The sequence below is a fragment of the Leptonychotes weddellii genome, chromosome 6, assembly GCF_054177405.1.
Source record: "Leptonychotes weddellii isolate Sample4059 chromosome 6, ASM5417740v2, whole genome shotgun sequence".
Classification (NCBI taxonomy): domain Eukaryota; kingdom Metazoa; phylum Chordata; class Mammalia; order Carnivora; family Phocidae; genus Leptonychotes; species Leptonychotes weddellii.
The window spans coordinates 70,908,353-70,933,028 of NC_138374.1; the positions used below are offsets into that span (position 1 = coordinate 70,908,353).

Here is a 24,676-nt window from a genome sequence, read left to right on the forward strand (position 1 = left end):
CTCAGTTTTCCATGGCTCTCTTTTTTTAATCAAAAGTGTATCATGTGGCAAACAGACACACAAAAAGATGCTCAACATCATTCTTCATCAGGAAAATGCAAATCAACATCACCATATCACCTCATACCTGTCAGAATGGCTAGAATCAAAAGACAAGAAATAACAAGTGTTGGTGAGGATGTGGAGAAAAAGTAACCCTCATGCACTGTTGGTGGGAATGCAAACTGGTGCAGCCACTGTGGAAAACAGTATGGTGGTTCCTCAAAAAGTTAAAAACAAAAATATAAATACCGTATGATCTGGTAATCTCACTGCTGGGTATTTACCCAAAGAAATAAAAAACACTAATTCAAAAAGCTACAGGTACCCCTATGTTTATTGCAGCATTATTTACAAAAGTCAAGACATGGAAGCAGCCCAAGTGGTGTCCATCCATAGATGAATGGATGAGGAAGATATAATGGAATTTACTCAGCTTCAAAAAAAAAAAAAAGAATGAAATCTTGCCATTTATGACAACATGGATGGACCTAAAGGGTATAATGCTAAGTGGAATAAGTTGGACATAGAAAGACAAACACCATATGATTTCACTTATATGTGGAATCTAAAAAAACAAACAAAAAACAGACACAGACACAGGCCCATGGATACAGAGAACAAACTAATGGTGGCCAGAGGGGAAGGGGGCGGAGGGATGGACAAAATGGGCAAAGCGGAGTGAGAGGTCCAGGCTTCCAATTATGGGATGAGTCAGTCACAGGGATGCAAGGCACAGCACAGGGAACAGAGTCAATGCCTACTGTAACAGTGTTGGGTGGTGACAGATGGGAGCTCCACCTGGGAGCATAACGAAAAGTATAAAGTTGGTGAATCATGATGTTGTATACCTGACCCTGATTTAATACTGTCTGTCAACCATACTTCAATTTAAAAAAAAAGTGTATCATGGGGATGGAGTGATGGGCGAAATAGGTGAAGGGAATTAGGAGGTACAAACTTCTAATTATAAAATAAATAAGTCAAGGGATGAAAAGTACAGCATAGGGAATGTAGTCAATAATTTTGTAATAACTTTGTATGTGACAGACGGTAACTATACCTACCACGGTGAGCATTTCGTAGTGTACATAATTGTCAAATCATTATGTTGTACACCTGAAACTAATATAATATTGTATATCAACTGTACTTCAATTAACCTTTTTTTTTAAAAGGAGGGGGGAGAAAAGTGTCACCAAACACAGTAAGATACCACTTCACATTAAGATGACTATAATACAGTAGACAAACAATAACAAGGGTTGGCAAGGGAATGGAGTCATTGGAACCCTTACTCAATGCAGGTGTAAAGGGTAACAGCTGCTTTGGAAAACAGTCTGGCATTTCCTCAAATGGTTAGTATATTACTCAGCAATTCCTCTCCTAGGTATATACCCAAGAGAAATGAAAACAAACATCCGCACAAAAACTTGCACCTAAATGTTCACAGCAACATTACTCATAATAGCGAAAAAAAAGGAAATAATCTAAATGTCCATCAGCTGATGAGTGGATAAACAAAATCTGGTATATCCAAAGTACTGATATCTGTTACAATGTGGATGAAACTTGAAAACATAATGCTAAGTGAAAGGAGCAAATTACAAGAGATTATAAAAGATTGTATGATTCCATCTGTCTGAAATGTCCAGAATAGACAAACCCATAGAGACAGAAGGTACATTAGTGGTTGCCAGGGGCTGGGGACAAGGGGACTGGGAGTGACTGCCAATGGATATGCAGTTTCTTTGTGGGCCAGTGAAAATGTCCTAAATTTGCATAGTGATGATGGATGCATGACTCTGTGATCGTACTAATGACATTTTTTTAAGTATTTAACTCAGTGAGGTGGTGTTGTTTTGTTTTCTTTTTTCACTGAGACATAATTTTGACATATAACATTGTATTAGTCTTAGGTGTTCAACATGATTTGATATATGTATATATTGCAAAGAGATGTACTAATAACATTTCATTGTACATTTGATGCTCTGTAAATTATATCTCAACAAAATTGTTATTAAAGGGGCGCCTCGATGGTTCAGTCAGTTAAGCGTCTGCCTTTGGCTCAGGTCATGATCCCAGAGTCCTGGGATTGAGTCCCGCATCGGGCTCCCTGCTCAGCAGGGTTTCTGCTTCTCCCTCTCCCTCTGCCAGTCCCCCTGCTTGTGCTCCTTCTCTCTCTCCCCGTCAAATAAATAAAATCTCAAAAAAATTGTTATTAAAAAAGATGGATCTCTATATACTTATCATAGATCCAACAATTTCATTCCTAAAATTTTACCTAAGAGAAATTAAAACTTATGTTCACACAAAAACTTGTACATGCATGTTTATAGCAACTTTATTCATAATCACCCAAAACTAAAAACAATTTAGGTACCTTTCTAATGGCGAATGGGTAAATTGGTGGATAGACAGACCATATTTTACTCCATACAATGGGATAGTACTCAGCAGTAAAAAGGAAGAAACTGTTGATTCATACAAGAACACACAAGAATCTCAAAAGCATTTTGCTAGCTGAAAAAAGCCAGATCCAAAAGGCTATATGTAGTGCATGATTCCATTTATAAAATAGTTTGTAGAAGACAGAACTACATGGCTAGAAAACAGATCAGGGATTGCCAGGAAATGAGTTGGAAGAAGGGTTTGATTTCTAAAAAGCAGCGATAGGGGGTTTGGAAGGTAATGGAACTGTTCTGACTATTCCATACCCTGACAATGGAGGTAGACACCTACTATGCATTTGTCAAAACTATGGAACTGCAAACACACAACAAAAACCCCTACAGAACTGTATACTACAAAGAGTGAATTTTACTGCATGTGAACTTAAAAAAAAAAAAAAAAGTGTGTGTGGGGAATCCAAAATGGAATACAAATAGTGAAAAACTGGGGTGCCTGGGTGGCTCAGTTGCTGAAGCTTCTGCCTTCGGCTCAGTCATGATCTCAGGGTCCTGGGATCGAGCCCCGCACCGGGCTCCCTGCTCAGCGGGGAGTCCGCTTCTCCCTCTGACCCTCCCCCCTCTCATGTGCTCGCTCTCTCTCATTCTCTCTCTCTCAAATAAATGAAATCTTTAAAAAAAAATAAATGGTGAAAAACGGACATAAATATACTGTCAATGAATAACATGACCGTACTGAAGGAGGTGGTAAAGAACTAACCTAAGTTATATTAGAAAACGGTATTTGGACCGGCTACGTCAGGTGAAGACAGGACCGTACATAAGTCCTGCACTCTGGTTGGTAAGGTTGTTTCCCACAGGGATGTGGGTTAGCGATTCTGAAACTATTTGACACGTGTATTTGGTTTGAGCAAAAATGTTACAGGTACGAGAGCCAGCTTTCTGTCACTGAAGAAAACCTACAAATGATGAGAAGGGAAGGCTAGAATGAACCTGGGGGTGTTGGGTTGGAAACAGAGATACTGGTGTGAATTCATGGGTTTTTAATATACATACATATCGGTAGATACAGAAACATAGATGTGTATGGATAGACATGTTATGTATAGACATGCTTAAATTTCCCAGCTCTGTCCACCGAGAGAGTCTAAAAGCACTGATGTTACAGCAGCAACGAACATCCCAAGTGCCCAGATCTTGGTTTCTAAATGTCATTCTCCAATAAAAGGAACCTGCGCCCCATGGAGAACTGGTGGAGTCTGGGGCGGGAAGAGTACAAAATGAGGCTGGAGCATCTTATGGCACAAGAAAGTAAGAAAATGCTGGGGCGCCTGGGTGGCTCAGTTGTTAAGCATCTGCCTTCGGCTCAGGTCATGATCCCAGGGTCCTGGGATCGAGCCCCACATCGGGCTCCCTGCTCCATGGGGAGTCTGCTTCTCCCTCTCCCACTCTCCCTGCTTGTGTTCCCTCTCTCGCTGTGTCTCTCTCTGTCAAATAAATAAATAAAATCTTTAAACAAAAAAAAAAGAAAATGCTAACAAACAAAAACAAAGCCCCCAAAAAAGAAAAAAGAATGAAAGCACATCAAAAGTCCCAGGAGCCCACCTGGGAGGACTCCCAATGGCCAACTCGCTGATGCCAACCTTATCTATTCCATCCTGCAATGTTGCTGGATCTCAAGGTGCAAAGAGACTTTTAACAAAATGAGATCCTGGTAAATCAACTTTAAAATAATTTAAATGACATATTACATGTGCTTTCTGTCCATTCTCATTACTTACTTCTCTGATCGTGTGGTATGTGAAATTTTCGTCTCTATGAACACGAGGTCCACCAAGGTGGGCATGTTTTTTTGAGCAAAACTGAAAATAAAATGCTAACACATTGAACATGTATATACTTGCACCAGAAGAAAAAGCACTTGTATCTAATAGGAGATGTGAAATGATTATATCTAAAATCCTAAAAAGCTATCCTAATAGGAAGCAATTATTTTAACTCATGTATCACGTTACATGCCTGGCAGTGTTGACTTGGGTAGAAGATTCACACCAGACAAACATTCCAAAAAATGATGGAGGTATGAAGGTCTCTCGAAATAATTCATTGTGTTCTTTACAAGTAAACTTAGAAAAAAAATCATCAGTGGGATTCTGTAGACTTTTCCCTGCCTAAAAAAACATGTTCTCACCCTTAGTCCCAGTTACCCATTCTATTCCTTAATCTGCCTGGCCTCGGACCCCTTTCTCCATATTAGAAAAAGCATTAGCTTCACCCATCTGTGAAGGACTGGGTCCTTTTACAAATACAGATTCCCGGGGTGGTGCAACAAAGTGAGGTTGAGCTGTCAAGATTACTTTGTTGTGTTAGGCCCGGTGCCTGGTTGGCTGAGTCATGACAAGGGAGCTAATGCACAGAGCCCCTGACACCATCCTAAGTGCTTTACATATGTTCACTTCCTTAACCTTTGCAACCAGAAGCTTGTAATAGTGCTTCACTCGTTTTACGGAAGCGGAAATGAGACATCAAGAGGTTAAGTATCTAAATCCACAGAGGAGCTAGGATTCAAACCCAGGGTGTGGCTGACAGGCCATGCTTCTAACACCTGGGCACGCAGCCTGCCCGTGCCTCTGCATGAAATAGTTCCTTAAAAACTTATCAAACAGAATAATGTGCATTAAGCTTGGAGTTATTAGTGGAAAAGTCATCCTGCGTAAGTGAAAAGAGAAGCTTAAATGGTTGGAGAGGCGATATCAGTATTTTATTTATTGCTTTAAAGGAAATGGTTTTACAATTCTTTTCAAATGACCTCCAAGAGCAAGACCTAACTCCCGGCTCCTGAGTGATGCTTCCAGATGGAGGCATTGCTAGGGAAGGGGCGTTCGTATTTACTAGCTTCATTCACACATGCTCATCTGGTGAACTTTAGGAACAACTGTATCTCTCATGTAGTTTTAAGGAATCCTTGAAGGTGTGTTAGGTCAATAATACCAGTTTGCTTAGCAAGCCCTTCACTGGGACAGTGTTTCTGCAGTCCTATTGTGTGCTCTCCCCCGGCTGAATAATCAGACATCTACTCTCAGTTGAATGCAAAGGAAGGATCTTGACTTCTTTAAAAAAACAAAACAAAAAAAGTGGCATCAGAGCATGTTAGTGACCAGCCTTCTATCCTTGCTAGGCTCCAGGACATAGGGAATAGACTAAGTATTATTTTAAAATCCTAAATAAAGGGTCCCTGGGTAGCTCAGTCGGTTCAGTGTCTGCCTTCGGCTCAGGTCATGATCCCAGGGTCCTGGGATCGAGTCCTGCATCGGGCTCCCTGCTTAGCAGGGAGTCTGCTTCTCCTTCTCCCTCTGTGCTCTCTCTCTCAAGTAAATAAATAAAATCTTTTAAATAAATAAATAAAATAAAATCCTAAATAAACTCTCTCTCCTATTGGCCAGGATAATTAGAGTTCTTTAAGTGGATTCCTATAGATTCAACCTAAACTCTGGACAATGTTAAAAGCTCCAAACAGGAGTTCCTTTTAGCCATTCCATTGCCTGTGGTGGGAAGGTGGTGGTGACCTGATCACTTACTTTTATTTAGAGTAAAAGAGAAACTTGCCGGCCAGACCTGGAGGGAGGGGCTGACAGCATTCCTGATTGCTGAGCTTGGGTTTGATTTAACCTCCTTGGGTCAGAAGGTTGGCAACGCAGTCTGAGCTATGCCTCAAGACAGAAGCGAGGCTTACAACAATCTCTCATCTTTTCCTTTTTTCTTTCCTTCCTTCCTTCCTTTCTTTTTTTTTTCTTATCGTTTCATTGAAAATATAATTCACATACCATAAAATTCACCTGTTTTAAGTATACAATTCAGTGGGGTTTAGTATATTCACAAAGCTGTGCTGTACACCCATCACCAAAACCAAATTTATAATATTTCTATTACCCCCCAAGGAAACTCCACACTCCTTGGCCATCACCCCACAATTGCCCGGTCCTCCAGTCACTGGAAACCACTAACCTACTTTCTATCTTCCTAGATTCGCCTATTCTGGGTATTTCCTACACAACACATGAACTTTTGCATCTGACTTCTTTCATTTTTTAGCGTAATATTTCTAGGTTCATCTATGTAGTAGCATTCATCAATACTTCATTTTTTTGACAGAGAGAGAATCTTAAGCGGGCTCCACACCCAGCACGGAGCCCATCACAGGGGCTGACAACGTCCCATTGTACGGAAATCCCGCATTCTCTTCACCCATTATTGATGGACATTTGGGTAGCTCCCACCTCGCGGCCGTTGTGAACAGTGCTGCTGCTGTGCACATTCACGTGCAAGTTTTTGTGTGGACGGGTTTCCATTTCTCTTGGGTATGTATCTAGGAGTAGAACTGCTGGGCCTCGTGCTAACTCTGTTTAACGATTTGAGGAAGTGCCAGACTATTTTCTGAAGTTGAAGGCACTGTTTACATTCCCACCAGTGGTGTAGGAGTACTAATTTCTCCACATCCTCGCCAACACTTGTTACTGACCATCTTTTTTTTATTAGAGCTGTCCCAATGGGTGTGAAGCGGTATCTCATCGTGGTTTGGCTGGGTGTTTGCCTGAAGGCTGATGATGATGGACATCTCCTCATGTGCTTATTGGCCATGTGTATACCTTCTTTGGAAAGCTTCCTATCTATCACTCGTTTCTTATCTGCTTCTGTTTTAACCTCTCATGGGAAAATGTGCAACCTGACACTTTTCATCACTGGCTTTGTTCATCTTATTACAATCCATAAGCTCTAGAAAATCATGAAAACAGATTCATAAATCACCTGAGTCACTCGGTGATTACTTGTATTATCAAAGTATTGATTTTAATAGAGCTCAAGATTTCAATAAAGACTCAAAAGAGTTCAAAATCATTGGCAAATGGGCCCCTCTTAGGTCTCATAGACTTAATTTATCCACAGACTCTGTTTTAACCTTCAAGGCATTATTCCTGGAACTATGGCTCAGAATAAGGTCCAGCCACAGAATATCAGAGGAAGTATTCAGAATAGAAAGATCAGGGGCACCTGAGTGGCTCAGTTGGTTAAGCGTCTGCCTTCAGCTCGGGCCATGATCTCAGGGTTCTGGGATCAAACCCCACATCGGGCTCTCTGCTCAGGGGGAGTCTGCTTCTTCCTCTCCCTCTGCCCCTCCCCCTGCTTGTCCTCTCTCTCACTCTCTCTCAAATAAGTAAATAAAACCTCTAAAAAAAAAAAAGAACAGAAAGATCAATGAAATAGGAGGATCATATCATGTGACTTTAAGCTTTCCAAAACCCAAATAGGCTGACTGAACAGCACAATTTGCCTGGGACTATCTTAATTTTAAAAGTGAAAGTCCCAGGGTGCCTGGGTGGCTCAGTCAGTTAAAAGTTCAACTACTGATTTCAGCTCAGGTCATGATCTCAGGGTTGTGAGATGGAGCCCTGTGATGGGCTCCGTGCTGGGTGTGGAGCCCGCTTAAGATTCTCTCTCTCTGTCTCCCTCTGCCCCTCTCCCCTCCCGGCCACCTCCATGCTCTTTCTCTCTTTCTGTCTCTCTCTCTCTTCCCCTACACTCCAAAAAAAAAAAAAAAAGTGAATGTCCCAGAAAATGCTTTAGTATTGGGTAAGCCCAGTTGGTTAGCCCAGAGCCATCCTCATTCTCCTTGTTACATGACAGAGTTATACATGAGGATGCAGTAAAGAGCAGAGGCCACGTACATCTTTAGGCATTGCTGGCAGCATGGGTTTGAATCCTAGCCCTGCCACTTATTTATTGGCTTGCAAATTCTGGCATGCTACATTACCCCTGTGAGCCTCACGGAAGCTCAGATGAGATACGGTGAGGTCATATTTAATGTGGTTTAAGTTCAACCACGTTAGGGGGGCGCAATTCATTTACAGGCAACAGTAACCTTGAAAATCCTTCAGATACAAAACCAAGTTCAGTTCCAATACTTGGTTTAGTGTGGTCGATGGTGAAAATACTTTTACCAGATTCCCTTACTCTTCATTAATTATGCTCAATGAATTCCTTACTTTCTTCTATCACCACTCGCATACCTGCCACCAGGAAAAAATGGTTTCACTTTTTGAATCAAACCCTTACAGTCATCCACACCAGCTTTCCGAAGTTCTCAGCCGACCAGCGGTGCTGGTTTCAGGCACAACAACGTACCCCTCCCAGGGGACACGCTCCTCCAGCCACTAGCAGGGCTGTTCCCACATTATTTGAATTCTTTCTCTTTTTGCGAAGGACACACGATAGAATTCTTGCAAGCTAAAGATGTGTATGATGTGACTCTACTGTTAAGTATCTACAGACATTCCTCAACTTACAGTGGTTCAGCTTTTTCACCTTTACAAGGGTGCGAAAGTAACACGCTTCAGTAGAAACCACACTTGGCATTTCGAGTTTGGACATTTTCCCGGGCCGGCGAGATGCAGTACAATCCTCTCCCAGGATGGGGGGCGGCAGCCTCCAGGCGGCCCCCCCCATCATGAGGGTCAGCAGCCTGCACACTTCCCACCACTCTGCCCCCACACAGCCATCCTGTTTGTCACCTCGGCACAGTGTTCAGTAGATTACATGGGAGAGACAACACTTCAGGGTAAAATAGGCTTTGTGTTAGGTCATTTTGCCCAAGCGTGTAGATTAATGCAAGTGGTCTGAGCACATTTAAGGTGGGCTGGACTAAGCTATCAGGTTCTGTGGGTTAGGGGTATTAAATGTATTTTTCTACTTACGGTATTTTTTTTTTTTTTAAAGATTTTATTTATTTATTTGAGACAGAGAGAATTAGAGACAGAGAGCATGAGAGGGAGGAGGGTCAGAGGGAGAAGCAGACTCCCTGCCGAGCAGGGAGCCCGATGTGGGACTCGATCCCGGGACTCCAGGATCATGACCTGAGCCGAAGGCAGTCGCTAAACCAACTGAGCCACCCAGGCGCCCTACTTACGGTATTTTCAATTTACAATGGGTTTATCGTGATGTAACCCCATAGGAAGTAGAGGAAAATCTGTAAGTTAGTTACGAAAGGGCTGAATAAGCCCCCAGGAGAAAGACCCTCAGAGGTATCCAAGAGGAGGTCAAAGACCCCCAAATCCTTTTGTGATTGAGGTTATTGGCAGCTCCTATTTTTCATCTCCTGAGACAGAAGGAGTGTGACAAGAGCTCACTTGAGGTCAATCCGGTTGAATCTGAGATTTCAAGGTCTACTCTGGGAAGTAGCACAGTTCCAGAACTTGAGGTTGGTAATAACCTAAGGCAAGAATATAACAGCCCTCCCCTTATCTTCCAACAGGAGTTGGTAGGAATAGAGTGTAAGGACAAATTTGCCAGGAAAACGAAGGCATTCCGGAATTTGCCTGGCAGGATAAAGTGGTACTTTGCCAATGCCATGGCTTTAGAATTTTAAAAATTCTTATTTTTATTTATCCTTTGAGGAGTCCTCCAGTGATACCTTTTAATAAAAGGCAAAGACATTGTGTCAGCTAAAGTGGAAAGTCCTTATTGGTCAGGTATCAAAAGACTGTCACAACTTAAATGCCTATGAGTGGTTAAAAAGTCATGGTATAGTTTTAGCAGCTCTTTCTGTCCATGGGTCCTATCCCCGTGCTTTAATAAAAACACCTTTCTGCACCGAAAAAAAAAAAAAAAGTTTTGGTATAGTCTTATATTAGAATACTGGGAAGTCATTAAAAAGAATAAGGTAAAGCTATCTGTTCTAATATGGAACTCTCTCTGAGACACATTAGTAAGTTAAAAAAAAACCCAAAAAACCCTGGGTGCCTGGGTGGCTCAGTCAGTTGGGCATCTGTCTTCAGCTCAGGTCGTGATCTCAGGGTCCTGGGATTGAGCCCCACATCGGGCTCCCTGCTCAGTGGGGAGCCTGCTTCTCCCTCTCCTTCCCCCACCCACAACACACCACTCCTACTTCTCTCTCTCTCAAATAAATAAATAAAATCTTTAAAAAATAATAAAAAAATAAAATAAAATAAAAAAATAAACCCAAGGAGCAGAACAGGTTCATTTACCAACTGTGTAAAAAGGAAAAGGGGAATCATGGAGACAAATACACATAGATAGGCTAATTTTTGTATCACATATCTCTGGAAAAATAAATAAAAAGCTATTAGCAGTGGTGGCCTCTGTGTAGACAAATCAGGGGTAGAAGAAAGGCTTAATTTTCATGGGATATTCTTTTATACTGTTTGAAGTTTTGTTTGCACATTCTTGTATTACATTTTTAAAAATAAGAATATGGAAGCCCAATCACTAGGAAACTGAAAAAAAAAAAAAAAAACCCACACATCTCACCTATATTAAAGCAGAGAAGTAAGGAATAGAACTCCTACTGCTCTTTGTTTTTCTTTTCTAGCAAAAGAGTTTTGCAATCATTAAGTAAAGTAGTCCATATCTGAGACGGACAATTTCCCACATACTGTTGAAAGAAATGTCCCAACAGCCTTTCAATGACAAAGCATAAATCAGTTCATTGTGGTGCCTGGAGTCACAATAGTCCTTCTCATTTTATATTAATCCAGTAGAAATTCTCACTTGATCCTGAGAAAGTGAATGTGTAACAAAGGCTGAAGGGGAAAATGAGTTCATAGAAACAGCTTCAAATTTCTATTAGTAGCTAAGATTAAGCCAATTATTCAAAAAACGATCACAGCTGGAATGTACAGTCACAGAAAATATCGGTCAGGAGTGCACCTGGCTGGTGAGATGATTGTTTGTGGGAAGGAAAAGCAACAGCTTATATTGGTCCCTCCTCCATCCCACAGGCTGTACTGAGTCCTCACCCACTTGATGCCGGGCACAGGGCAAGGTATGTCATCTTCCTAGCCTAGAATCTATTTCCTCAACTGGTGAGAGCATCTTTGGGAACCCGCTCTTTGTTCATGTGGTTTCTTCATCAGGGAGCTAACCTTTGCACTCTGTCCCACCCCGACCACCACCAACCATAGCTACAGGGGGGGTTCCTGGTATATTCTAAGCCCCTGACCCCAGTGACATGCATGGGACTTGAAGAAAAGTGACCTGGAACTTCTGTGGAACTACAGAGAGGATGAAGGTCTCCCCCCACTCCGTCGAGACTGCAGCTGTGAGAATGTGAGCTCTAGGCTGCTGGGAGCCGACAAAAGAGGCCAACAGAAACAAAAGTAGAGCTGAGAGACACAGTGCCTGGATGCCGTCACCTGGATATTAGATCCAGCTACACCGAAATAGATCTTCTAGTGCTAGGACCTAATAATAATTTCCTTTGTTTGCTCAAGTCAGTTTGAGTAATATATGTCACTTGAAACCAGAGTGCGCCTCACAGATAGAGGCTGAAGGAGCTCCAGGGCTCTGGGGAAGAGGTAGACACATACCTGAGAAGGCTGTTGCCTTGTGATGGATGCTATGACAAGGTCTGCGCTTGGCGCTGGGAGAACACGAAAGGCATAGACAATGTGGTAAGACAGCTTACAGTTTAGAGGATTTTAGAGATGATCCGAACTAAGCCTCTCATTCAAAGGGAGGCCGGACTCACCCAAGAGAGGCAAAGTAGCTAAGAACAGTCCTGAATGGTACTCTACCCCTGGAGAGTAAAAGCAATTTTTTAAATAGCATTTCTTCCTGATAACCAAAAATTATACCTATTCATTGTAGAAAACTTAAAAAAATTATAAGTAAGGCCAAAGAATAAAATAAAAATCACTCATAATCCTCACTCACCAACCAAAGATAGCCACTGTTGTTACAGTTTTGGTCAATACCCTTCCAATCTTTCTCCATGAATTCTTTAATTTTTTTTTTTTTTTACAAAAATGGAATCACACTGTTTTGTAATCTGCTTCTTAAGCTCAACAGTACATTATAACATTTACCTATATTATTATTCTCCAAAAAACATTTAATTGGCTACATAACTTATTTACCCAGTCTTCTCTTGGATGCTTAGGCTCCTTCCAATTTTTTATTACTATATGCAATACAGAGATGACTGGTCTTACAGATCAATCTTTGTGGCCACCCTGATTATTTCCTTGGGACAAATTTCCATTCATGGAATTACCAGATCAAAGAGTTCACATGGTTTATTTTATTTTATTTTAAAGATTTATTTATTTATTTTAGAGAGATAGAGTACACATGAGCAGCGGGAGGAGCAGAGTGAGAGAGAGAGAGAATCCCAAGCAGACTCCCCAGCTGATCCCAGGATCATGACCGAGATCGTGACCTGAACTGAACAAAACCAAGAGCTGGACGCTTACCCAACTGAGCCACCCAGGTGCCCCAAGAGTTCACCTATTTTTAAATAAAGCTCACATTTCAATTTTAACCTAAATAGGTAAATATTTTATAGCATACACTCTACCTTCTAGGAGGGGCAAAACACTCAAGTCAGTTGCACACAAGAAGCTGCTTGTATTATAATTGTACAGGTGATCTTCATAATGAGAGAGTAAGCGACTAAGTTCCCTGAGACCAGCAGACCACCTTCTAAGAAAGAAGGACGTGGATGCACAACTTGTACCTGTTCATGTGTAATGTGCTATCAAGTCTACGCAGTAAGGGATTCAGAAGACAAGTATAAACCTGAGGACGGCTCTTCAACCTTTTCTGTTTTAAATTCATCCATTACACCATCTGCGTCCAGAGTCACTGACCCCAAGCACAAATCAAATCATGCCACATCCTGCCTCTAGCTCTTCATGGTTCCCTACCACCTCTGGACTACAATTCCATATGGAGGCATTCAAGTCTCTTAAGATAGAAGCCTTATTTCGAGCCTTTTCCCCCCACCCCGGTCACTTGTCCCCATGCACCTAATGCTGTAGTCATGGCCACTGTTCACTGCAGGGACTACACGCGGGAGCTGTTCTGTGCCTTGACACACACTGTTCCCATTTCCTAGGATGACATTCTCCTCCATCTCTACTGTTGAAACCCTCCCATTTTTCAAGGCTCCCATGCCCACTCCCTCTGCCAAGCCTTCTGGGCTTGTCCCAGCCAATCTCCCTTCCCCTTGGTTGACGTTACAGTTGCCTCTGAGGCACTGGAAGCCACCATGTGCCCTGGGCTCCTTGAAGGCAGGATCACGTCTCACAGAGCTTCCCCTCGCCAACAGCTCTGTGCCGCGGACATGTACATCACCAATGAAATGTTATGAAATAGTCTTTTTCAGGCATTAAATTTATGTGAAATGGCATAATCCAGTAGGATTGCATTTAATTGAATTATTCTCCTTCATTCTGTTAATATATTAGCCATTTTGTTCTGGCTTAGGATCCAGACAAAAAGGGGCTCATTTTCAGTGGGTGGGGTGGTGTCTACAATGAACCCCAGCTTGAAATACAGCCTTTTGGGCACCTGGGTGGCTCAGATGTTTAAGCCTCTGTCTTCAGCTCAGGTCATGATCCTGGGGTCCTGGGATCGAGTCCTGTGTTGGGCTCCCTGCTCAGCGGGGAGTCTGCTTCTACCTCTGCCTCTCTCTCTCTCATGAATAAATAAATAAAATCTTAAAAAAAAAAAAAAAGAAATACAGCCTTTTGGCATTTACTGGCAGTGAGGGATTCCATGTTGTGCTTACAGAGATTCTGGAGACTGATTTTAAATTGAACATTATAGTTTACTTCAAGGAAACATGAATAAGGCTTTCACTAAAAAAAAAAAAAAACAAAAACTGGACTAAATAAACATGTTTAGGTTTTCTTTCCCCTCATGCTTCGCCAACACACACAGCAACCTGCGTGTCAGGCGCAACCCTTCCCTCAGCATGACTCCAGGAAATGAATCTCTAGTGTACAACTGATGAAACAATTTTGAAAAGGGCTGTAGAACAGCTTGCCTTGGTCCTGAGACCTTGGGACAAGATGAACCAAGAGAGTCTTGTCCGCTGTTGAATTGCGGTAACAAAGAACCCCAAACTAGGTGGTTTACAACAAGAGAAATTTAGTGTCTTACAGTTCTGAAGGCTAGCAGTCTGAAATCAAGGTGTTGGCAAGGCCATGTTTCCTCTGAAAACTGTAGGGGCATACTTCCTTGCCTCTTTGTATTTCCAGGGCTGGCTGTCAATCTTCGGTGTTTCTCACCTTGCAGCTACACTACTCCAATCCCTGCCTCGTCACCACATAGCACTCTCCCTATGCATCTTCACAGGGCATTTTCCTGTTCTTATAAGGACACTGGCCATATTGGATTAGACCCCACCCTAATGACCTCATGTTAGCTTGATCACATCTGCAAAGACCCTATTTCCAAATAAGGTCACATTCATAGATACCAAAGGTTAGGACTTCAGTATATTTGGGGAGGACGCAATTCAACCCAGAAAAAGACACACCAAGAGCTTACTGTGGGTAGGGAGTGTGCTCAGTGTTTCACAGGCATTAACTCATTAATCCTTACAAAGCCCTTGTGAGGTAGACAAACGGACTGAGGTGAAAGAGAGGTGAAATAATGTGCCTAATTCCAAATTTTTAATAAATGGAGGGGATAGAACTTCTCCTCTTTTCCCCATCCCTCTTCCTCCTCCTCTTCCTTCTCCTTCTTGAGTAATTAGAGAGCTAACTTATAGGAATGGCTTAGATAGTGTTCCTTAAACTCTAATGTGCCTACGAATCAGCTGGTGATCTTTAGGGGCTGATCCAGCAGGTCTGAATTAGGAGAGGAGGTTCTGCCTTCCCAACCGCAATTTGATTAGCAAGGGCACTTGGTCCCCAGGGACTAGCCATAGCAGAACGACTTGGGGGTGTTTTTAAAAATGACTACTCAGAACTTAGAACCTATTGACGTAGAGTCTCTGGGTGCAGCCCAGGAATCTGTATTATTTTTTAAAGATTTTATTTTTATGTAATCTCTACACCCAATATGGGGCTGGAATTCACAACTCCAAGATCAAGAGTCGCATGCTCTACCAAGTGAGCATGCCAGGCACTCCCAAGAATCTGTATTTTTTTTAAGATCTATTTATTTATTTGAGAGAGAGAGAGGCAGTGCAAGTGGGGGAGGGGCAGAGGGAGAGAGAGAATCCCAAGCAGACTCTGCACTGAGTGTGGAGCTGATACAGGGCTCAATCTCACAACCCTGAGATCATGACCTGAGCTGAAACCAAGAGTCAGATGCTTAACCAACTGAGCCACCCAGGCACCTCTAGGAATCTATATTTTAAGGGAGGTGATTCTGAAGGGCATCCTGGTCTACAAACTGTTGTGCTAGACAAATTAAATGTCGATTTGAATTGGCCTATTAACAAAGTATTTTCTGCTCACATTTGAGGTAAATGATGGCAGGTAGGATTCAAAACTGGTTGGGTGACTTTACCGAAAAAGTATGTCAACCCAGAGGCAGTTCCTTAGATGAGTGGTCTGACCTTGCCCTAGGAGAGATGTATGTAAACGACTTAGATAAAACCAGACAAAGTATGCTCACCACGTTTTTTAGGTGATAAAAAGTTAGGAAAACGAATGTGACTGCCCAAAGAAAACCACAATTTACTAAGCTAAGACCCTGGGTTGCAAGCGGTAAGATTTGACGTAGTCATCACAAGGGAAAGGCCTACATTCAGGTTTATAAAATGAATTGTAGACATGAAAGATGAAGAAAGCCTGGCCTCATGATTTTGTATACAAAAAGGACCTAGAGAATTGAGTTGATCACTACTTTAGCATCAACCAACAGTATAATGAAACTGACAAAACATCAAAACATAAGCAATGTCAACCTATATTTCTATGAATGTAGAAAGGGGCCCAGACCAAAGGCAGGAACAGTATCGGGGTTCCATGCCTGGTCGGAGCTCAGCACGCTGGGGAGCCAAGTAGCAAGAATGGTGTTAGATTGTGCCCTGAGGAGAAAGATCAGGTTGGCGTAGAGTCTGTGAGTCACAGGCCCTTGAGCATCGATGAAAAGTATGGATATGACCTTGGAATACAGAAGACAAACGAATACATGACCTCCAACTAAAAATACTTGGCAGCTTGTCTGAAAAAGAATGACCTTGTTCTAAGTAGCCTCAAGGATGCAGAAGCAGGATCCACAGATGGGATGGAAGTGGCAGCTGGGCAATGTTTTTTGGTCGGCATATATGTAAGAACATTCTCAGACTTGACCTGACTAATGGTGGAAAGAGATGCTGGACTAGAGATTTAACTCTCCCATGTTCCTGGAAGTGTTCAAGATGCTGTGTTAGAGAAAGGATTCTTTTTGGCGTTTGGAAGGCTAGGCTAGATAGCCTCTTAATACTTCCACCTGAAAAGGGTATGTGACTTCGAGAATGTGTAGAAAAAGATACATTCCTATATTATCAAAGGTTTACCTCATCTCCCAGAGGGCTTTGGGTTTTTTTTCCTCTTTCTCAAAAATAGAAATAATTATGTCCATATTTAAAATCCCTTTAAGGTGGTTTGATGTTGCTGAAAATAATATCTTGGCATAAGAAGAGTATTTGTTGTTTCATTCACTATATGGTGACTAAGTACCTAATATTGGCAATAATTAATAATGATAATAGCTAACACATATAGTGCTGTGTGTCAGTCTTAGGTCTTAGCACAAATTAGCCCATTTAACCTTAGCCATGACCCGATGAACCATTTTACAGATGAGGAACTTGAGTCACAAAGACATTAAAGAGCTCCTTTGTGGTCACACAGCTAGAAATGGCAGAGACAGGATTCAAACCCAGACAGCCTGGTGCCAGGATCGCAACTGCAAACCACACCACCAAACTACCCCCTTTATGCTACATGATGAGAATTATGAGATGCAGTCTCAGGGCTAACTCTCCATTAGGAATAATTCCTGGAATTACAATACTTTTAGAGGTCAAACGGTTTTCATTTCTTTTAAAAGCAGAAGAGAAAAATGAATTTAGGATTAAAGAAAATTTTTCATTTTTTTTCTCATGCCATTCTGTGCCCCCCACACACACAAAAAAAAGAAAGAAAGGAAAACTGTAGGGCCCATGAAGAGCCATTATGATGGTAGGAGGCCCATGGGCGCAAAATGCTCAAGGCCCCTGGAGTTCTACCTGCAGGAATTTTCAAAACACAAAATTTGTGCCTTTTTTTTTTTTTTTTTTAAGATTTTATTTATTTATTTGAGAGAGAGAATGAGAGACAGAGAGCATGAGAGGGAGGAAGGTCAGAGGGAGAAGCAGACTCCCTGCCGAGCAGGGAGCCCGATGCGGGACTCAATCCCGGGACTCCAGGATCATGACCTGAGCCGAAGGCAGTCGCCCAACCAACTGAGCCACCCAGGCGCCCAATTTGTGCCTTTTTTTAAAAAAAAGTATAATTTGGGGTTTTTAAAAAAAAATTATTATTATTTGGAATAGCCTGCTTAGTAGATCAGCTGCTGGCTGGGTACAAAGCTGGGTTCCTTTGGACTTCTACCTGCCAGACTGGTACACTGGCTAAAGCTGGAAATCTTTACAAACACGTGGCCAACTTTGTGCTTCTTTTCTTAGAGTCTTCTGAAAGGCAAATAGCCACACTGTGCTTTGGAAAAGGTGGTACTTTAACTTGGCCTTGTGTTTAAACTGGGGGCAGGGGGCGCGGGAATCCCAGGTGCAGGCAGGAACAGGACCAAAGGCAGGAAGGTGGCGAGCGGCAGGGGGAAGGAGTCCGGCGTGGGTGTGCAGAGATGAGCTTGGCTGGCCAGAAATGGTTTCCTCCACCTCCTTGCTAGAAGAATTGCAGCTCTGGGGAGGAGTGGGGGGAGGCAACTTGAATTAGGGCAAAAGAGTGCAAAATCCATTTTGTACTGGAGGAGACAAGCTTGTCTGGAAAGGAAAAGGGTTTCCATAGAGATTGATGCACAGGCCTTGGGGGTTGGAAGGCGTCCAGATGGCTTGTCAGGAAAATAACATTTACCCTGGGCTGGTAAGGGAGAAGGTAGCAGGACTGCTGTTTTGCAAAGCAGATGTAAAATACCTCCTGGAAATGGAAATATGACAGGCCAGGAAGGACATCTTCTAGGAGAATTTGATCTGTCGAGGGTAGAAAAGATTCTAGGAACAGGGTTTGCAAAGGTGAAAGGCCCCAGGGCATTAAATTCAAAGTGTGAAAGCTATCTAGAGGTTAACAACCCAAAGGATTGGAGAAGATCAGGATTTTGTAGCACAGACTTTAAAAATCTCATTTTTTTTTGCTTACTCAGCTTTCCAATTTAATTAGCGTATATTCATAGAACTCAACCCTAAAGGCAAGCATTTGTGAAAGAAACATCTTCTTGGTAGTGGTATCTTGGCCAAAGGAGCCTTTACCCCAGCCCTGCTCCTGAGAGCCCCTACACTTTGAAGTGCCTTCCTTGATATTCTATAAGTCCCTTTCGGTCTGGGACCTCGACTGGGATCCACTTGACCATGTATCTCTTTTCTCCTCCGTGCATGTGGAGTGTTCTCTGGCCTTCTGCCCATGCCTGCAGGGTCAACCAGATGCCCTTGCGAGCCCTGGGATCCATACCTAGGGGTTCCTACCAGGGGTTTATGGCCTACCTCTAGCTCCAGAAGAGTGGCTTGAATTGTTCCTACCTGGGTTCTTTCATGGAATTTAGTGCTGGGGCACTTAAAAAAAAAAAAAAAGAAAAAAGATTTGTAATGGCTTGATTAAGATAAAATTTATATACCATACAATTTAACCACTTAAAGCATGCAACAAAGTGTTCTTGCTTAGAGATTAGGAATGTCAAAAAATTAATGTGCAAATGGAGGCAAACTGCTTGCCCCACAGGACTAGAACAGGAAGTCAACTGAACCACTAAAAGGACAGAATTTACATATCTACAGACAAGAATTATGTGGCACTGGGATCAGTTATCTACCAATTACCGGGTAATTGGTTCATCATAATCAGATGAACCCTTGGTACACTTTGATTCTTGGTCAGCCTTATCCTTAAATATTCATGATTGATGGTCATTACTGAATGTCTAGGACGTGCAGGCATACTATTAAATGCTTTATAAACATATCTCACTGAATTCTTAAAATAATTCTCTGCGGTAGTTTACTCTCATTTTACAAAGGATAACACAGAGTCAAAGAGAGAACACAACACGAGCGAGACTGTAAATCCAGTGGGGAGCACAGGATTCCAAGGTCCGATTCCTCAGCCCTTGCTTTGGTTGTTTGCACTTTGGGGGTCCTACCCAAAACACCACTGCCTAATCCAAGCTGGTGAAGCTTTACATCTGTGCTTTAGAGTCTTAGCTCTTTTGTTTAGCTCTTTGATCCATTTTGAGGTAATTTTTGTACATGCCATGTGGTAGGAGTTCGATTTCATTCTTTGAATCTGAACAGCCCATTGTCTCAGCACATCTGCTGAAAATACCACTCTTGGTTCTGTTGAATTGTCATGGCACCTTTGTCAAAAGTCAACTGACCATAGATATTTGGGTTTAGACTCTCGATTTTATTCCATTGATCTGTATGTCCCAGTACTTGGTTTTGAAAGTATGTCACAGCTGAAAAGATAACTCACAGAGATTCCTAGATCAAATGGGAAAAAAAAATGCATCATTGGCTCCGTTTACTAAGCATTTCCTATCACATCCACCAAATATGCAAATGTTTGGGTTAAAGATCTAGCTAGTGAGTTTCCATCTTTTTTGATGTCTGTGAATTGGTCTTGCAAACCAATAGTACGATGCTGCATTTTTTTCCCCCTTTTTAACACACAGATACAAAACTAAAACTCTTCATTTAGATCTATGTTGATCCATAAGCTATTTACTAGGGTGATTTTAAAATTCCTAATATGTGGGAGGGGAAGGGTCTTTATTTTTTGTTTTCATGCAAAACTTCCAGTTGTCTTCTCTTATAGGGTCAGGACACATGACCCCCCCCCCCCCCGGCACTGATTTGTGACAGTGTGAACAAGAGTACAGCCAAACAGAGAAGCTCATCTGAGCCTTGGTGTTTAGGGTTTTCATTAGGGCTTCATTATGTACATATGATTGGTTGATTGATTGATTGCCCACATGGTTGAATCCAGTCTCCTATAGTGCAACCCAAAGCCCCCCACTCTATATCACATGATTGGTCTTCCTTGCACGACTAGCCCCTTAACCTAAGACCAGTGGGTGTGGCCAGCCACATCTACCCTAAACAAGGACACTTCCATGATGTCTCATATAGATTACCCCCAGAAGTCAAGGGGAAAAGCCACACCTCTCTTTGGCACGGTCAAATTCTTTATTGCACAGCGTTCCTGTGTTCAGGAAAACAATGTATTTCCTCCAGTTGCTGGGCCAAGGGTTCTATATATTTCTAGTAGTTAGAGCTTGCTGACTGTTGGACAATTCTTCCACAGCCTTAGAAATTTTCATCTGATCTAGCAATTATTGAGAAAATAATGTATTAAGATTTCCCACAATAATGGTAAATATAGCTATTCCTCCTTTTCATTTTGCTTTTACCCAATAATATTTTGAAGCTGTATTTATGTTAATAGGTACAATACATTTAGACTTATTATATTCTTCTGGTGAACATGCCTTTTATCATTCAGTGATGACTTACTGGCAACATTTTAAAATTCTAGTTGTGTTTTGACTATGATTTACACAGCTGCACCAGCTTTCTCTTGCTTAGTATTTACCTGATTGGTTTTTGTTTACTTGTTTTACATTTTTAAATTCTAGTTAGTTAACATACAGCGTAATGTTAGTTTCAGGTGTACGATATAGTGATCTGTATATCACCCGGTGCTCATCAAAACAGGAGCGCTCCTGAATCCCCATCACCTGTGTAATCCACCCCCCCACCTCCTTTCTTTACCTGCTTATATTTTATCCAATCTTTTACTTTCTACCTTTCTCTATTCTGCTGTTTCTGTCACATCTTTTGAAAACAGCACATATCTGGATTTAATTTTTTATACAGCCTAAGAGTCCATGACATTTAACTGAAAAGTTCATGCCATTGACCTTTCTTATGATTACTGATTTATTTGGATTTATTTTTGCCCTCTTCTTATTCGCATATATTAGATGACTATCTATTTGCATTGCTTTTTAAAAATATTTTCCTTCTCTTTTCTTGTCTTCTTTTGGATTGATTAAAGTGTTTTTTTCTCATTCCATTTTTCTGCCCTATATCAGTCTGGAGCATATACATTCAATTTCTATTATTTGGGTGATTACTCATAGAATTTTAACATACACACTTAGAGTAAATTTAATCAGTATATTTCTCTTTTAAAAAGTACCCGAGGGAAGTCAGAATGGGAAGTCATCAGAGAGGGAGAAAAATCATGAGAGACTCTTAACTACAGGAAACAAACTGAGGGGTTGCTGGAGGGGAGTGGAGTGGGGAGATGGGGTAACTGGGTGATGGGCATTAAGGAGGGCACGGGATATAATGAGCACTGGATGTTATACGAAACTGACAAATTATTGAACACTACATCTGAAACTAATGATGTAGTATATGTTTTTGCTAACTGAATTTAAAAAAAAAAGTACCTTAGGATGCCTGACTCAAAATGGCCACCTCTGGGGCACCTGGGTGGCATCTCCCTTTGGCTCAGGTCATGATTCCAGGGTCCTAGGATTGAGCCACACATCAGGCTCCCTGTTCAGCGGGAGTCTGCCTCTCCCCCTGCTTGTGCTCTCTCTGTTGCTCGCTCCCTCTCAAATAAATAAATAAATAAAATCTAAAAAAAAACACAAAACAACACAACAAACTAACCACCTCCAGCTATCTGAAGTCTTCATGGGGTTGCTTTTATCATTTGTTATTTCTGCTGCCTCTCATTCATGGTGACTTATTTTCTTGAATATTCTTTGTGGGTGTTTTGTTTTGTTTTGTTTTGTTTCTGAGCCGAAACTTGTTGTGCTCTCTGTGAGAATTGCCTGAGGCCTGACCTTGAGGGCACATTCTCTAGGAAATCATTTGCATTTGCTTCTTCTGGGCACCAAGGGAGCATTCCATCCAAAGTCACTTAAAATTGTTGTGTCTTCTCAGCCTATTGATAGTGACATTCTTGCCTAGAAACACCTGAGGCCCTCACGAGGGCCATGTTTACTCACAGTGAACCCTACAGGTGTTTCCCCCATCACCACTGGGGCCAATGTTGTGGCCAGGCTGGCCCTGTGGTTCTTTATCATGAGCACACCACTATGAAGGCGCACACATGAGTCACGTCTTTCCACAATGTCAGCTGTATTCAATCATAAAGCAAAGTGAAACCACAATTATAAAGCAAGTTCAGGATTCCACACTCAGCATCATTTCAGCACGTGATTACACCTGGCTTCTCATTCAGCACACAGAGCAGGGCAGAAGACAAGCCACACAACAAACAAGATAACAGAAAGATGCAGGAAGTGAACGAACCAAACTCGAAGTCAGTCTGGGGGCACGTGGTTAAGATGAGGCCTCGGTCTGGTCCGGGTCAGCTCTCGGCACTGACTGCTTCTGACGTGCAAGCAGGGAAGGCTCTCGGTTCTGTTCGGAGGTCAAGGGGCAGAGCCTTCGGGGGCAGCTGCCCTTTTTGAAGTGGTCGGACAAACAGGGGTCAGGTCGAGGAGTCTGACAGTTTGCTGCCAAAGTCCTCCCCTTTTTAAAGAGATTTAATCGGTTTGGAGTCCCCACAGACCTCCTCTGCTTCTGCTCATGATCAGTTCTGGGGTGTCAGCTGACACTGGTCCCGCGATGTCTCCTAGATACAGGCCCCTGCTTGACGTGAGAGACTCCATTTTGCTCTCTACATTCTTACTGTGATTGGAGGACACACCGCAGCAAAACCATCAAGGAATCTTGAAGAACAAGATTTATTATTCACAAAGCTTGAGGGGAGCATGGCAAGCATACTCAGAGGCCACACAGCAAGGTCACAGGTGCAGAAAGAGGAAGGGAGCATTTACCTGGGGCTCTTTTTTTTTGTTTTAAGATTTTATTTGACCCAGAAAGAGAAAGAGCGCCAGTGCACAGGAGCAGGGGGGAGACGCAGAGGGAGAAGCAGGCTCCCCGCCGAGCAGGAGCCCAATGCGGGGCTCGATCCCAGGACCTGGGATCATGACCTGAGCTGAAGGCAGATGCTTAATGACTGAGCCACCTGGGCGCCCCTACTGAGGGCTCTTTTTATTAGGATTTGAGGGTGGGGTGCCTAAAACTTCACAAGTTTACTCTCTCTTGGCTAATTTAAAGCATTAGAGCAGAAATTTGGGTGTAGGAAGGGAGAAGATGAGTCACTCAAGTGCTCAGCTCTCTAGGTCCCCAGGGGCCTTCTCGAAGGGGAACTTCATAGGTGGGGCGACACCGTTCCTTATCTAGCTGTTTTAGTAGTAGCTGCGTCTTACTACTTGCAGTGGATTTCTTTGAAATGGATGCCTTTCCAGTTGAAAGCTTAAAGTCAGGCCCTTCGAATACAGAAGTTCTTGGGAGATTTTCTAACCACAGTGGGGCCCATGCTTCTGTTTCCCTTTAGAGAACACTGCATGCAAGTGAAATCCTATGTCACTGTCTTTGTGCAAATTTAAGAATCAACTATATTAGTAAAAAATGTTCAAAATGAAAATGTAGTCAGACACTATTTAATCAGTACCTTCTAAATTCCTAAACAAGGGGCTCCGGGGTGGCTCAGCCGGTTAAGCATCTGCCTTTGGCTCAGTTCCTGACCTCAGGGTCCTGGGATCGAGTCCCGCATTGCGCTCCCTGCTCAGCAGGAAGCCTGCTTCTCCCTCTGCCCCTCTGCCTCCCCCTGCTCGTGTGTGGTCTCTCTCTCAATCTCTCAAATAAATAATTTTTTTTTAAAAGATTTTATTTATTTATTTGAGAGAGAGAATGAGATAGAGAGAGAGCATGAGAGGGGGGAGGGTCAGAAGGAGAAGCAGACTCCCTGCTGAGCAGGGAGCCCGATGCGGGACTCGATCCCAGGACTCCAGGATCATGACCTGAGCCGAAGGCAGTCGCTTAACCAACTGAGCCACCCAGGCGCCCTAAATAATTTTTTTTTTAAAAAAGGACATGGATTGCAGAAATTATGAATGAGCCTCAGGAATTTCCGCAATCCATTGGCTACCTCTTCCAAAATATTTCTGTAAACTGTCACACATTTAAAGATAATCCCCCTATGTTATCTTGGAACCTAAATTCTTTCTTTAAGTTCTTTTTTAATTTCTTTCTTTCTTTTTTTTTAAGATTTTATTTTTAAGTAATCTCTACACCAAACCTGGGGCTCGAACTCACAGCCCCGAGGTCAAGAGTCTCATGCTTCACTGACTGA

At 42.3% G+C, this 24,676-nt stretch overlaps 1 protein-coding gene across 4 annotated transcripts in view; it reads right to left on the reverse strand.

The window, feature by feature from the left end:
• MINPP1 (multiple inositol-polyphosphate phosphatase 1) overlaps positions 1 to 24,676 on the reverse strand; it is a 121,340-nt gene that overhangs the window by 7,790 nt on the left and 88,874 nt on the right. Inside the window, exon 5 of one of the 4 annotated variants that reach the window (XM_081824381.1) lies at positions 18,960 to 19,011. The exons of 2 other annotated variants lie outside the window; for them this stretch is intronic. In XM_081824381.1, the coding sequence (XP_081680507.1) occupies positions 18,975 to 19,011 (37 nt within the window). In that variant the 3' untranslated portion in view covers positions 18,960 to 18,974. Of the gene's footprint in view, positions 1 to 18,959; positions 19,012 to 22,987; positions 23,208 to 24,676 lie in introns of those variants that run through there. One more of the 4 variants, XM_081824380.1, reaches the window with a different exon arrangement.